General features: G+C 39.1%; 1 protein-coding gene across 1 annotated transcript in view; it reads right to left on the reverse strand.

Annotated features, from left to right (window-relative positions):
* LRRK2 (leucine rich repeat kinase 2) overlaps positions 1 to 16,702 on the reverse strand; it is a 186,508-nt gene that overhangs the window by 33,281 nt on the left and 136,525 nt on the right. The window contains 2 exon segments of the mRNA XM_027768596.1: positions 1,951 to 2,111; positions 12,396 to 12,586. Coding sequence (XP_027624397.1) covers positions 1,951 to 2,111; positions 12,396 to 12,586 — 352 coding nt within the window.

Here is a 16,702-nt window from a genome sequence, read left to right on the forward strand (position 1 = left end):
GTGAGGGGGGGGAAGAAAAAGCCACACCATAATCCCTTTTCCATTCTCCTCTTGGGATTTCAGGCATGTATGCACATACATCCAGCATGTGTTCCAAGCCATGGGTCCAGCATTTAGCAGCAAAGTGGGCCACATGAGCTCCAGCTGTCTTAATAACCGTGCTACTGGCTGTCCCTAAAGATTTTTTAAAATCTAACTTTTTTTCCTATTTTTTAAGACAGGAGGTCCAGTAGATGGTTTAGTGGTTAAGGTGCTGGACTCTCACATGGCTTACCACCGTTCAAGTCCCGGCAGTTTGAAACTCAAGCCAGGTGTGTGTGCACGCTTTTCCAAAATCTCAGGAAGAGAATGGAGGAGAAGGGAATGCAATGTGGCCATCCCTCTAGAGAGTGATTTCTCACTTTCTCTCTCTGTCTCTCCAGAGAGTGCACATGCCCTATAGCAAAAATCTCTCTCAAAAAAAAAAAAAAATCAGTGTCTTGCTATCATGATCCTCTTTCTCAACCTCCCACCTGGAACTGCAGGCACATGCCACCATACCTGACTCTTGTACATAGGGTCTTGCTGTGTTACCCAAGTCAGAAAATCTAACTTTTTAAATTTTTTTGGAGAGGATTTTGCTATAGGGCACATGCTCTCACCAGAAAGACAGAGACAGAAAGCAAGAAATCACCCCCCAGGTGGGATGGCCACGCCGCAGTCCCTTCTCCTCCATTCTCCTCTTGAGATCTTGGACACACATGCACACACACCTGGTGTGAGTTTAAGCCACCAGGTCCAGGACTCGAACCACAGTTGACTACATGGGAGTCCAATGACGTAGCTATACACCATCTGCTATCCAAGAAAATCTAACTTTTAGAAATATAAGGGCCATCCTGTGGTTTGGTGGCAAAGGGAGCTGGACCCCACATGGCTGACTGCACAGTTTAAATCCCTAACCTGGAAGTTGGAAAACAAAAATTGGCCACACACTTGTGCATGCCCAAAAATCCCAAAAGGATTGCGGCATGACCACCTTCTATTAGGTTGTTTTCTCTCTCACTCTCTGATTACATGTGTCCTCTGGGGGGGGGAACTAAAGAAAAAATATGTAACTCGACATCGAACAATCTCTACTTTTTAGTTTGATTTTTGCCCTGGACAATTATAATTTCTTTTTTGTCCTATGGAATATGATGATCAAAATCATCATGTAATGGTCATAGTAATTTACATAATAAGTATCTGTTCACAGCATGACAGTGTGTGGTTTTCTTTTGATTCCCCTCAGCTCACACCTGAAGTCACTTCTCATTCATCTGGAAGAGGGAATTATCATGTGGTTAATAAAAGGAGAGACACTCTCCTCTGAAACTTGAACCCAAACTCCCACTGGGGATCCCACACTCCCATCCACAGTAGAGAAGGACAACTGAAACACAGCATGAGCAAACAACTATAGAAACCTACTCCAAAGAAGTAGGCAGAAGTGAATATATCATCAGATAACTAAAAATCAAAGTACAATCCCAAGAAATAGGAGAAAACCAGGAAATACCTCCCTCCCAAAGGAACATAATAACTCCTCACTATGATTTGCATATTCCCCCAGAATTTCATATGTTGGAACTTATTTATATTGTGAAGGTATTAAGAAAAAACTTAATAACTTCAGGGCACTAAAAGGTAAGGCCCCTGAGAGTGACTAGGAGGTTAAGATGGGGCCCTTTCATTGGCTCCTGGGCGCTCATAAAGAGACACACAGACACAGACATGGCCTGTCTGCTCTGCTCTTGCACTCATGTGACTCCTCAGGATTCTGCATGCCCCTCTCCAGATATGGGCCCAGGATCTTGGGCCTCCAAATCAAGCTGAGTGAACTTCTACTTTTATAAATCACCCAGTTCAGGCATTTGCTGTTCTTAGCAACAGAACAGACTAGAACATCATGGAAACTTTATCACCTACCTGGTGTGCCCTCTGATGTTTTAATCCCCATTCTACAGCAGTACTGAGCAATCCCGTAGTCAGCGATCTTTGCAATGATGGCGGCATTGGGATACAGGGTAAAAAGCAGCACATTGTGGGGCTTCAAGTCACGGTATATAATCATGGCTGAGTGCAGGTATCTGCCAAACAATGCACAAGAAATCTTATTAAAACCAGATTACATTATAATAGGTTTTGTCATAATTTTCTTGAATGCGTATGTCCATTATGCAAAGAGTCTAAGTACTTAAGCTAACATTAGCCCTCAAGTTATAAAATGCTGTAGAAATAAATCAAAACATACAAGTGTAGGGCCAGACAAAGTGGCATACAGGTAGTATCACAGCTGGGGCGGCTGAGAACCATATGTGAGTTCTGGGATCCTGTTCCCAGGCAAACCTTAACACTCTGGTAACAATTAGACACACTTATAATACTGATTAATTGGGAGGCTGGGGCAGGAGGATTGTAACATAGTGAGACCTTCTCAAAAAGACCTATCTTTGAGGGAAGAAGGGTTGATTACCCCTTCAGGGATCACAACTCACTTTTTGAAGTCCCAGAGACAGAAGAAGAAATAGGGAAGCAAAGGCCACCATGCCTGAACTCATCAGCAAGTACCCCAACACAGCCTGCAATGAGGGAGGAGTGGCTTCTCCAGCCAACGTGCCACACAATGGACTCCAACCTTACATTCTACCTGTCCAGTTTAACCTCCACCACACAGGAAGCAAAGAAGTTTGATTGTATAGTAATCAAACACCTTAAGACAGTGAGATTTTTTGAGGAATTCTGTCCCCACAACCCATCCCCCACAATAAAAGGAGAGACACTCTCCTCTCAAACCTGAACCCAAACTCCCACTGTGGATTCCACACGCCCATCCACAGTAGAGGAGACAACTGAAACAGAGCATGAGCAAACAACTATAGAAACTACTCCAAAGAAGTAGGAAGAAGTGAATATATCATCAGATAACTAAAAATCAAAGCACAATCCCAAGAAATATGAGAAAACCAGGAAATACCTCCCTCCCAAAGGAACATAATAACTCTTCACTAACAATGGATAAAATACAAGAAATCACCGGAATGTCAAAAAAATAATAATCTGGGACCAGCAGTTAACATAATGGCTATGTCGCTGGACTCCCATGTAGCCGACCACGGTTCGCGTCTCGGACCCGGTGGCTTAAAACTCACGCCAGGCACATGTGCTTGTGGGCCCAAGATCCCGAGAGGAGAATGGAGAAGGAATTGCATCATGCCCATACCCCCTGGGGGGTGATTTCTCGCTTTCTGTCTCTCTGTCTCTCTCTGTCTGTCTTGCGAGCACACGCGCCCTATAGCAAAAAAAACCTCTCCAAAATAATAATAATAATAATAATAATAATAATAATTCATTGTAAGAAAACTCAGTGAGATATAAGAAAAAGACAACCAATACTAGGAGGTGAGAAAATGTTTCCATGAGGTGAAGGAGGAACTTCATAAAGGGATAGGTATCCTGAAAAAGAATCAAACAGAACTTCTGAATATAAACAATATGATTCTGGAAAATATCAACAGCAGATTAGATGACACAGAAGAAAGAATCTCCTTGAAAACAAAACCTCCAATTTAGTCCACGCAACCAAAACAATAGAAGAATAACCATTACAAATCAGAACAACTTATGGGAAATTCTAGACACCACTAAATGGCTAAATAACCACATAATAGGTATTCCAGAAAGCTAAGAGACAGGTAAAAGTATAAAAAATCTCTTTCATGCTCTATTAGCTGAAAAGTTTCCAAATTTAAAGAGGCATTTGGACATTCAAATCTAAAAATTCAAAGAACACCAAATAGATATGACGTAAGAAAATCCTCTCCAAGGCATATCATAGCCAATTGGTAACAATCAAAGACAATATTTTAAGATCAGCAAGAGCAAAACACCAAGTTATATACAAAGTTTACCCTTTAGACTAACATCAGATCTTTCAACTCAAACAATGAAGGCAAGGAAAGAATGAAAAACATATGTAAAACTCTTAAAGAAACTAATTTCAGCCAAGTATACTATATTCTGTGAAACTAGCCTTTGAATGGGAAAGAGGAAAAAAAAATAATTTCAGATAAACAAAGGCTGGAAGAATTCACCAAAACTAGCCAGCTTGTAAGGAAATACTAAAGGGAAAATTAAAGGCCAAAATATATAAGTAAAAGAACACAAACAACTAGGAAAACAAACAAAACAAAAAAGAGTAACAAAATGACAGGGAATACATCCACACATATTGATAATAACATTGAGTATTGTGCTCAAATTCCCAACCAATAAGGCTAAGAAATTAAAAATTAACTATTATACAAACAGGTTTAAGTACTCTTGGCTAAAATTATTTAATAGACAGTTGTCTCCACAGGTTTCATATTGCTTTTACATATTTATCATTATAACAATTACTCATTGTGCAAAACTAGGTAACATAGGGAAAGTCCAAAATGTTACTAGTAGGTGATTCTTTCTTTGAAATATATTTACAGAAGGCTAAAATCAAGAACTTAATAAAGTTTATAAATCACCAAATAACTGACTTTACTATGTCCTCACTTTGAAAGATCTCTTTCCATTTTTGTTTAGTTTTTAGTTTTTGCACTTTTGAGGACCTATTTCTGTAGGTACAGTACAATACTATGGTTTTAGAACTCACAGTGAGTGAGTATAGGTTTTCTTTTTTATCTCAACCTAATGATCTATATACTTCCAAAATAACCAATAGAGTGAGTTGCAAATATTCATAACAAAATAACTGTTAAAGGCTGAAATTAGTGAATATGTTTATGTCCATAATTTATTTATTACACATCATATACATATTTTTAGAAACTATACCATATGTACAAACATATGTACAATTATAAAAACATGTATAATTATATGTAAATCATAAATTATAGTAAATACATTTTTAAATACCTCTCTCTTCTCTTCCCTTGCTTCTCCCTTCCTCTTACTCTGCCTCACACACACAAAAAAAAAACAAACAAGAACAAAAAAAAAACCCTAATATAAAACAAGATTGTGTTTTGAAAAGTAAAGTCAATCCTGATAAGTGAGAGATTTATACTTTAAGATACAGCTGTCTCAGGCAAAGTTCCATTTTGGGGGGAAATTTTCTTTTGTATACCTTACCAATTATTTGAAGGGAATTCTGAATTTCTTCAATGAAAATATGTACATTATAACTACTTTAGAATGTTATTTTTAAATGTAAATAAGAGTTGATAGAATTTGCTTGTAATTTCCATTTATTTAATAGCTTGATTTTCTTAAAACTATACATATGTTTCTCAGCTTTTAAAATGCTCTCTATTCCATGCATCTTTGGGATTTTTTTTCTTTTCTTTTTTTAAATAAATGTTAGCAAGTATATATACACACATGCCCAAGAAATAGAGAAACACCTTGACAGGGTCTCATTCTGCCATATCCCCTTTCCCCCACACCTCAGGATCTTGGGTGCCACATATGTACCCCATGTGTTTTCAGGTTGATCTGAGGATCTGAACCCTCAATCAGCCATGTGATTTCCAACACTCCAGTCAATTACACTATGGACTGCACCACCTAAACTATGATACACACACACACACACACACACACACACACACACACACACATATATATATGACTAAAATGTTTCCAATATGTTTGAGAATATTTATTTTCCAATAATAACAAATGAAAATATAAGACTTCTACTAGCTTATCCTACTCTGTTTGAAAATGTAATTTACTATAAATTCAATTCTGTTATAAATTAATGTAAATAAAGAACATTTAGTCTGAAAATCAAAATGGACAAAATATAGTTTTGGAAGAAAATAGTGCTGGGTGATGTTAAAGTCCTTTCACAGACTGATCCATGCAAACGTAAGCAACTAAAGTTGGACATCTTCAGTAAAGCATAAAAATTAGTTAATATAAAAAGCAACAAGAAGCTAGGTCCATTGCTTAGTGGTTAAAGGACAGAGATCCCACATTGCCAATTGTGGTTAGAATCCTGGCCCCGGATAGCTTGTAAAATGTGCTGGTACATGTGCACGTGTGCCCAAATCTCAGTAGGAAGGAGAAAGTGAGAAGGAACTGCGGCATGACCACACCCCATTGGGAAGTGCTTTCTCCCCTCCTCTACCTCTCTCTCTCTCTGTCTCTGGTGAGCGCATGCACCTTCTGCCAATTAAAATAGAAATGTTTTTCTCATGCAGGTCTAATGCATTCTGAAGACACAGTCAGAGAGCTCACTGTGCCCCAACTACTAACACTACGTTACTACCTTTCCTTAGGCGCCTATAAAATTTAAATTTTTTCTCACTCTATCTTCCTTGCCCTCAGTGTCTAATTTACTACAGCCCTCCACATGGTCTCGCAGGTATACTCCGACCTGGAACAACTCTCCACAGGACTTAATGGAATTAAATTTAAATCCTTTGCGATTTTTTTGTTAGATCCATAAATATTTACCCCATTACCTAGTACCAATCACTGCTGTAAGGATTAGAGGCAAAATGGCAACGCTACCCTGAACTTTCCATTGCCTGATGCCCTGCGAAGTATGAACCACTGAATTGCATCAACTAATGTAGCAGCAGAGTCTCTCTTTTCCAGGATGTAGTCAGGACATTTGACATTAGGCCCATTCATTTCAGTCTACATATTTTTGGCTGAAAAATAAAATAAATGTACTAATGAAATTGACCTTAACAATAAGTAATGGGCTTGAAAGAGAAATTTGCTAAGGGCTTACTGAAAGGCCATTAGCTACTCCTGCCCAGCTGAAGAGGAAAGCTGGGAGATTAAGAATAAAATAAGTTAAAGCCAAGTCATACATCATTGAATAACATCCAAATTCTTCATAATGTATGCCTCTTTCTCTGTATTTATAGAACACAGACTCTTTCAGAATACTTCCCAAAGGCAAAAAAAAAAAAATAGTTAAACTTAATTCGAAATAATGTCAGTGGGAAAGAGAGATTATCTGGGTTAGTTAAAATGTTCAATTATAGAATTTAATCTTTAAAAGTGCAGTTTTAATAGCTGTAATAGAATAGCAAAGTAGCTTTTGAAATAGCAATAAGTACAAATCTTGCCTTACTGACAATAATTCAGCCATAATTTATGCATTGTGTGACAATGAGTATTGTCAAATATTTTATTAAAATAAACTGGCCTGTATTCAGCTAAATAGTCATTCTTTGCCTGTGATTATCATAAGAGTTTCTAAGAAACCCCTTCCTTCATCATTTAAAATAATTTTTATCTCATCCTGAATGAAGTTATTCTAAAAATAGAATACAGACCAGCAAGTGGTATGGTGGTTAAGATGCTGGATCCCATAGCTGACTACACAGTTCAAGTTCTGGACCTGGCAACTTGAAAAACATGCCAGGTCTGTGTGCCCAAAATCCCAAGAGGAGAATGGAGAAGGGACCACAGTGTGGCCATGCTCCCTGGAGGAGTGCTTCTCGCTTTCTCTGTCTCTCTCACTCTCTCCAGTGAGTGCACACACTCTATTTTTAGTATAAAAATAAAATAAATATATGCATTTAATAAATATGTGCTGGGCATCTGTGAGGGCTAGTCATTAGGGCCAGGCATTAGGGACACAAAGCCACCTTTGTATCTTAGCTCTTAGGGGTCCAATGTAGGAGAGACAGGTGTTCAAACAAGGTAACAGAAATGCATAAGCCCCAGGAAGCACAGAGGGGGAAAGTACAGAGGAAAAGGGAGCCAAGTCACCTTTCACATTAGCAGTTTTCAACCTCAGAACAACGTACTTTCGCCTTCCCTCTGCAGCACCTTGTACATGTCCTGCATGGAGCAGGCACCAGAAACGCGTGCTAGAGAGGCTGCTCTTCAACCGAGTAGTGGAGCTCACAGCAAAGAAGGTATGTGAGCAAATTCTTGAGGGTAAGAGTTCTCTAGGCAGAAAACTGAGGGAAGGGAACAATGACAAATGCAAGGCCAGAGAGACAGGAACGTCTGTGAAAAGTCAAGCCCTTGGGCAGGGTCAGAGTGCACAGTGTGGGCAGCAGAAGGGCAGGCTGTAGAGGTGAGACAGAAATACTTGAGTTGTGACACTATGACAAGTCAGTTGGATGTATTTTGCAGATCATTGGGAACTATTAGGGAATTCGAAGCATCATTGGATGTTTATTCTTGAAGAAAGATTCTGATAATCCCTAGAGGCATTGAAATAAGGCAGCAGTAGTGACACAACAATAAATAAATTTATGTTTTATATAATGTAAAATTGAATCAAGCATCTAGTGAACAAATGAATATGTATTTTGGGGGGAGGGAGTCAGTTTGGATAGGACTACAAGGATCCTGACCTGGTGAGTGAAGGACAGAAGACAAAGAATGGCTTTATGGTAGAAGGAAGGGGCAAGGAGAGTAAACTGTGTTTGAAAATCCTGAAACACAGAAACTTAGGGACTGCGTAGGTGACTTTATCTTCACAGGTAGTGGGGAATTACAAGAAAGAGGTCAAAAGAGGCCCAGCTGAAGTGCACGCTGCTAAGATGCTATCCTCTTGCAGGCTGGGACCACACAGAAGGCCCAGGTTCCTTTCCAGATCCAACCTAAAGGCTGGCTGTGGCGGCATGCACATGTATTCCTAAATGACTCGGGAGGCAGAGGCATGACTATGGTGAGTTCAAGGCTGGCCTGGACAACATTGAGAAACCCTGTCTTAAAAAATAATAAAAAGATCAGGTGTGGTGATTTGGGCCCAGAAGAGTGGCTTCGGCAGGAAGATTATGACACGGTGATACCCTGTACTTTAAAAAAAGGAATAGTTAAAAGAGCTCAAAGGCGCTGACCAAATTAAAGATGTAAGCTTACAGCTGAAAGCAAGACTGCAGAAGAGAGAATATGTTAAGTGAAGAAAGTTCTTTTATGTCTCTCAAAATGACTCCATCATCTAAGGAACTCCAAAGGAGCACGGTTGTACTGTTCTTTTTGCCTTTGTAGTTATAGCTCTGTGCTAAAATATATTTGGTAAAGCAAACCTTAATGCTAAGTTTAAAAAATATACTTAGTGTAGGGAGTAGATTGATAGCTACTGAAATTGACTAGCCTCTTGTGGCAAGGTCTAAAAAGCTCTCCTGGTATTATGGTGAGAATGAATCAGGCCAATTAGAGGAAAGTATGCTGAGATTTCATATACATCATCAAAAACGGCTGGCTTTCCTATTTTAAGAAACGATTCAGAGAACTAAAATAAGTTATTTTAGTGATGAGGTTTTTCAAACAGCAGTGAATAAAAACCAGAAATTATTCATTTTGTAAATGAGCACTTTGGGGATTATGTGGAAGAATTAGGGGAAAACTAGGACCAAAAGTGAGTTAAATTAAGGAACGTGACCTAGACACTTTTGAAATACTGAGACTAGGTGTCATTTCATCTACAATAATTTAACACAAGCCTCCCCCTGGTGTTCAAAAGCAGATATAGCAATGCAAATCCAAATGCCTGCATCCTGCCTGATGTAGTAACTGATATGATTTTCAGGACAGGGATATGTACTCATCATAATACCTACTCTTGAATAAGACCCTCCAAAGCATAGGAAATAATCCCAAAAATAGACAAGTGAGATTGCATCAAGGTAAAAAGCTTCTGCACAGGGGAAAAAAAAAAAAAACAGTATTTAGTGAAGAGAAAACCCTTAGAATGGGAGAATATATTTGCACACCTCCTCAGATAAGGAATTGATAAGCAAAATACACAGGGAGCTCAAGCAGTTAATCTGCAAAATAGTATTCAACCCAATTAAAAGAGGGGCAAATGAGCTTAACAGACTGCTTTCCAAGGAAAATGTACAAACAGGCAAAACACATATTTAAAAATAGTCAACAGCCCTTATCATAAGGGAGAATGCAAATCAAAACCATATAGAGATACCACCTAACCCCAGTCAGAATGATTAAGATTTTTTTTTATTAAAGAATTATGTTTTACTGGGCCCAGCAGTTAGCGTAATGGCTATGTCGCTGAACTCCCATGTAGTCGACCGCAGTTCAAGTCCCGGACCTGGTGCCTTAAACTCACGCCGGGTGCAGGTGCGTGCATGCCCCAAAGATCCCAAGAGGAGAATGGAGGAGAAGGGATTGCGGCATAGCCATCCCCTCTGGGGGGTGATTTCTCACTTTCTATCTCTCTGTCTCTGTCGTTCTGGCAAGAGCATGCGCCCTATAGCAAAAGCCTCTCCAAAAAAAAAAAAAGAATTATTTTTTACTATTTTAGCTTTATTTATTTATTTTAATTTGACCAGAGAGGGACAGAGTGTGTGTATGTGTATGTGTGTGTGTGTGTGTGTGTGTGTGTGTGTGTGTGTATGAGAGAGAGAGAGAAAGTGAGAAAGCAAGCTGCCAGGTCCACAACTCAAACCTCAAACCACGGTTAGCCACATGGGAGTCCAGTGCCCTTAACCACTACGCCATCTGCTGGCCCCCAGAATGACTAAGATTGAAAAAATAAACACTGAGAAGAGCTGATGAGGCCGTGGTGAAAAGGGAAATCTCCTATAGTGTTGGTGGTAATATAAATTAGTACAGCCATTCTGGAGGACAGTATGGAGGTTTCTCAAAGACCTACAAATAGAACTATATGATCCAGCAATTCCACTTCTAGGTATCAACCCAAAGGATAGGAAGGCACTCAGTCAGAAAAAAACACATCAACACGTATTGCAGCATTATTTACAACTGCTAAGACATGGAATCAACCCAAATGTTCAAGAACAGATGAATGGATTGAAAAAGCGTGGCACATATACACTATGGGATACTATTCAGCTATGAAAAACAATGAAACCCTGGCACTTGATAGAGAGTGAACAAATACAGAAGATGTATGCTAAGTGAAGCAAGCCAGACTATGGAAGAGAGGCACTGTATGTCCCCACTTAATATGTACCAAATGTCTGTACTCTATAGCAGAAAATGAAACACTGGAAGGCATAAAAGCAAGGAGAGCAACTGTGGATACTAGAGACAGTGTGGGAGGAGGGTAGGAAATAGGGAGGTTGGGAGGAAGGGAATCGGGGGGAAAAAGCAAAATATTTAATGGACACAAAAATGGGAAATTATCTGTTGATCGTAATTTGTATAGTAATATCTTTGAATGGACTAATGTACAGTATTATTTATAATGAGAAAAATTCATTTTGTATTCTATAAGGATACACAGTGATTAAATGTAAATATATATAATATAAATATATTTTATATATTTATATACAAATGTAAATATTTATATATAAATATAAATGTGTATGTGTGTGTGTGTGTGTATATATATATATATACATATATATATATATCTGGCACTGTTTTCCTCCCTTCTACCTTTCTTCCTCTCTCCCTCCTGCCTATGTATCTTCTGGGGCCCACTGTTTTGGGTGCTGGACACACAGTGTGAACAAGACAAAGATCCCCTACTATTGAAGGTAAGTGGTGGTGCAGCCATAATGCAATTAGACTCACATGGGTGAGTCCTGAGTTCACATCCATGAACTTTCTTGTGTGTGTTGGGTGTGGTGAACATTCTAATAATCTAGGCTGATTGGGGTTGGAAGTGGTTCATCTGTGGAGACCCCCACTGAGATGGGAGAGAAAGAAAGGAATTAAGGCTTGCTCCCAGGTGAAACAGTGGGGTGACTGGAGATGGGAAGCAATAGAGAAGAGGACATAAGGAGTTTGATTTGGGATGTCTTCATTTATTATAAAACTTTATGCACTAAGTATTAACCATGGTTTATAGACTATTTAAAAAAAAAAGAACAAAAACAAGAATCAGAGATCCAAAATCATAGTTACTAAATGAGCACACTAGTGATTTATCCCCATCTTTTTGTCTCCAAAAACCATGGCCTTTTCACTCTGCTGTGCTGTTCTCCAAAGCTCTTCTATCAACTGGCCACGTGCACTTGGAGTGACTCTGAGACATACGAGGATCATAAAGAAGAACCTAATACAAATCACTCTAGTCCCCTTCACAAGTGTGAGCTAATCTTTCAGTATTCAAATCATCCAACAACCCCTGACACTTTCCTTGATATTTTGAAAACTAATATCTCTCTCTCTTTTTTAGGGGGTGCAGGTCATTACAGGGTTAGAACCATGGGTATTAGAATAGGTGTCCTAGGTTCAAACTCTGCTCTCACTAGCTGTGAGGTTCTTCATGGTCCTCCTACTATTATCTTATGAAATTCCAATATTCGATCAAGGAAATGGTAGATTTCACCCAATCTGGTTGCAGAATGTTATTGGTCCACAATGTTATTAAAAAGCACAAGTCTCTGGGCCTGAGAGGAAGTTTGGGGTCCCATTTGTCATGTACTTCATAGAAAACAGTGTGACGTGGTTACCTCAAGCCATCAGCCACATGTAGTGCGATCCTGTGCTGGAGGGTTCTGGTGAGGCTGGCTTTATCCTGCTGTAGCAAACGATCCAAGGAACCCTTGGAGGCCAATTCCATCACCAACATTCGTGGGCGAATCCCAGCCGCCAGCAGAGAGATTAAGCTGGGGTGATGGAGGTGGCACAGCACGACCAGCTCCTGAAAAAGACCAAAGTTACATTAAGAATAAGAAATATCTCAAGTGAGTGCCTCAACACTCTCACCATGACTTCTCTGGGTGACTGGATTAGGGCAAACTTGCCATTTCTTATTTGATTTTTTTATATTTTCCACATGTTCAGTAATGAACAGCTGGCTGGAACCTATAGTTTGAATGAAGTGTTTAAGTTCTGATTTTCCTTTGCTCTGCTTTTATCAGAACATTTAATGCAGCATCAGCACACACATCGTAGCCATATTTAACAAGTCATATCAATCTTCTCTACTGAAGTTGAGTCAGTCACAGATTCTTCTCGGCCCAGAATTCTGAGCAGCCAGTTCTAGCCTATTGCAACTGGTAATGAAGTAAAGCCTGATTATAATCTTTGGTTTAATAACTACAAAAGTTTACTGAAAAAAACTGCCTAACTCCACAGAAATATATGGGATCAATCTCTTCCTGAAAACTCTCTACTAACTTCCTATTACTCCTAGATTAAAACTCCATGTGCCTCATTGCTTAATACATCCCTAGCCCAATTCCACCCCCTACCTTTGTGAATCACCCTCCAGTCACTCTCCCTTTCATTCAATCAGTTCCAGTAGGTGCCCAGCTCTTTCCAGCCACCAAGTCTTTATTTTTCTGATCCCTCTCTCTAGAAATCCGTCACTCTCACATGGCTGAAGGCTATTTTCCATTCAGATCTTTTTTAAAAAGAATAATTATTTTATTTAACTTTACTTATTTATTTATTTTTATTTGGCCAGAGAGGGACAGATTTAGAAGTAAAGAGAGAGAGAGAGTAAGAAAGCAAGCCACCAGGTCTGGGACTTGAACCATGGTCAGCCATATTGGAATTCAGCGCTCTTAACCACTATGCCACCTGTTAGCTCTTGCCATTCAGATCTTAGCTCAGCTATTACCATGTCCTCAGAGTGACCTGCCTTGGACCAACCCTACTAAAGATATACCCAGTTGCAACAATCTCCCACTAATTCCAAAAGTCAGAGATTCCACTTCATCTTCCACAAAATTGTCCATTCTGAGATGGCCCTTTCTATAGAACACACCTTCTGAGACTTAAAATCTCCTCTATGACATCGTTCTATTTGGATTCCTTATTCACTTTATTCTCCTATTCTGAGATGGCCCTTTCTATAGAACATATCTTCTGAGACTTAAAATCTCCTCTATGACATTGTTCTATTTGGATTCCTTATTCACTTTATTCTGTTTATCCTATTTTACTATGATGCTATAATTTAGTTGAAATGTATCCTTTTTCTAAAAAATGTATTCTTCTAGACCATATCATGTAAGGCTATTTTACAGTCTCCTTTATGGTATTGTTTTAAAATCTATATGCATTTTATTATTTATATACTACTTTAAACTGTAACTTAGTGGAAAGTTACAGCTTTCCTGATGTTAAATTGATTCATGTTTTAAACTGCGATCACTGCAGATGCTCTGCTTTTTAACAACCAGCTTCAAAGACATAGGGTATCAATGCCAACTGCATTCATCAGGAAACTGAAGTGTGGAGAACTCTGCAAGCTGGAGAAGAAAGACTGAATACCCTGAGAGGGAATTTTCTAAGAACAAAGCTTGAGACTGCAATTATATTTGTTTAGTAGATAAAATCTGTTTTTTTCCATCTCAGAATAGCTCAGATGATTAAAACTGAAGAGAAAGGGTCAGGTTAGTTTTGCTTACTTTCTCTTTTTAAAGTTTCTTTCTTTCCAGAGAGAGAGAAGGAGAGAGGGGGGAGAGAGAGACAAGCATCCTCCACATGCCGTAACTGTCCCCACAGCCTTCCCCAACCAACCCGGATCACAGGCCTGTCCACAGGTCGACCCAGAATCATATCCCAGTCTTCCACAGGGCTTCTCCAATACTACAGAGTCTTGCACCACTTCAGCTGGGCAGACAGAAATAGAATCCAAGTTTATCTTGGAAAAGTAACTATGTAAAGATGAAAACCAAAGTGTACTAGACCTGTCCCAGCCATGACTACCAAAAGAATGATCCTCAAAATGCAACGCAGAACACTGAAGTGCCTTCCTTTTCCTTTCTTCCTTTCTTTTTTTTTTCTTTTCTTTTTTTCTTTTTTTTTTTTTTAAGAAGAACCACATTAATCTTTTTTCAGTTTCTTCTACCACTGCCTTGGTTACTTAGCCTCCTCTATGCTAATCAGTCTATACCTATTTAGTGCTCTGATTTCCATTAGAGTGCCCCAAGCACACTCCATAAAATTTGAAACTTATATTGGAGATTAATGGCCAAAGTTAAAAATCAATTTATATAACTAACAAATTACCTATGGATTGAAAGAGATTGTTTCTAGATTTGGTTCACAGATTTGCTGCCTTTCACAGAAAATTGTTTAACTTACTCTGAGAACTAGAGTATGACTCTTATTACTAATGATCAAAATTTCCCAGGTCCATTTCACAGAAACATTGTTACTTCACTGTTTATAGTAACTAAAGTATTATAATTATGTAGTTTTTAAAGTGTACATAAGTTGTTCAATCACAAAGAAATTTTGTTTAGTAAATTAGAGGAAAAAGTGAGGATGAACAGATCCTAAAATACAGTTGAATTCTGGTATAAGATGGTAGAATTAGCATTGAATTTTAATTCTTCTCTCCTTCCATCTCCCTCATTCCAACTATCAACAGAAACTCAGAAAAAACGTGGCTAAATCCCTACCAGATGCTAAACAAGAGAGGGTACTGGGGTGATCCTGCAGGTCATACATTCCCCCATTTTTCCCCAAGGGTCTTTTGTTGACTCCTGCAGCAGCCCATGGACCTCCAACCCCAGGCTCAGAGAAAAGGTAGGAATGTTCCAAGTAACACTACCAATTAATACCATCTTCACTGCGACAGTGATTGGTTCAGTAATTCAGACCTGCCAATGAAAAGAAAGCATTTACCTGAACACAAAGCTCATTGGAAAAAGGACAGATGACTTAAGTGAACCCAATAGTTTTTTATTCGATGATCTACACTGAAGGTCTTTGGGTTCTTCTGGAATACAAGCCCTTGAAAAAGGTTTGCTCTTTTCTTCTGTATTTGTAATATGCAAAGGTGAAGACACACCAGGTTACCACAATGAGAAAAGCCATCCCGAGAGAATAAAACCAATACACAGAAGTTAAGGGACTTATAGAGAAAACTGGCCAGATCACTGAATTAAACCAACTACAGTGACCATCCACTGTGATCCTTTTTAAGATGGAATGTGAAGATAATTTATCTGATGAACCTCAAATAGAAAGTTTTGGGACTAGAAAGAGATGTACAACAGAACTCAAAGTATCTAAAACTCTCTAAAAGATTAAGAAGGGAAAAATAATGCAGCATTTAGCAGAAAGAAACAGTCCCAAGTACAGCACTTGTAGAAAAAAAATCTTCCTTACTTTTGTAGTTATTATATTCTCAGCAGGCTTGACTTATCCCTGTCCATATAACCTAAAGAAAAGAGAATCCATAAACTATGACCACCCATTACAATCCCATGGCCCACCTTCCTCTTGTGAGTGGTAACTTGAACAGACCAATATAAATGCTCAGAATACTCATTTCACCTACCTTTAACAATTCATACAGTCCTTCTTTAATTTATAGATATGAAGAGTCACCCAAAAATACTCAATTTAAGAAAACATCAGGGACCAGCAGTTGACATAGTGGCTATGTCGCTAGACTCCCATGTAGTTGACCGTGGATCAAGTCCCAGATCCAATGGCTTAAACTCATGCCAGACATGTGCGCATGCAGGCCAAAGATCCCAGGAGGAGAATGGAGAAGGGATTGTGGCATGGACATCCCCCCTGAGGGGTGATTCCTCACTTTCTGCCTCTCTGTCTATCTCTGTCTTTCTGAAGAGTGCACGCGCCCTATAGCAAAAAACAAAAACAACAACAACAAAAAACAAACAAACAAAAAAACCTCTAAAAAAAGAAAATGACATCATAAAAGAGAAAGATCAAGATAAACCCATAGGGGGGCTCCCGACCCCCAGCGCAGCCGCGCGCCGGGAACGGCCTGGCCGGCGCCCCCCCACTGGGGGGGGGCACGCGGCCGGGGGCTCACACCCCCCACCGC

The sequence above is a fragment of the Tupaia chinensis genome, unplaced genomic scaffold, assembly GCF_000334495.1.
Source record: "Tupaia chinensis unplaced genomic scaffold, TupChi_1.0 Scaffold146971_1, whole genome shotgun sequence".
Lineage (NCBI taxonomy): Eukaryota > Metazoa > Chordata > Mammalia > Scandentia > Tupaiidae > Tupaia > Tupaia belangeri.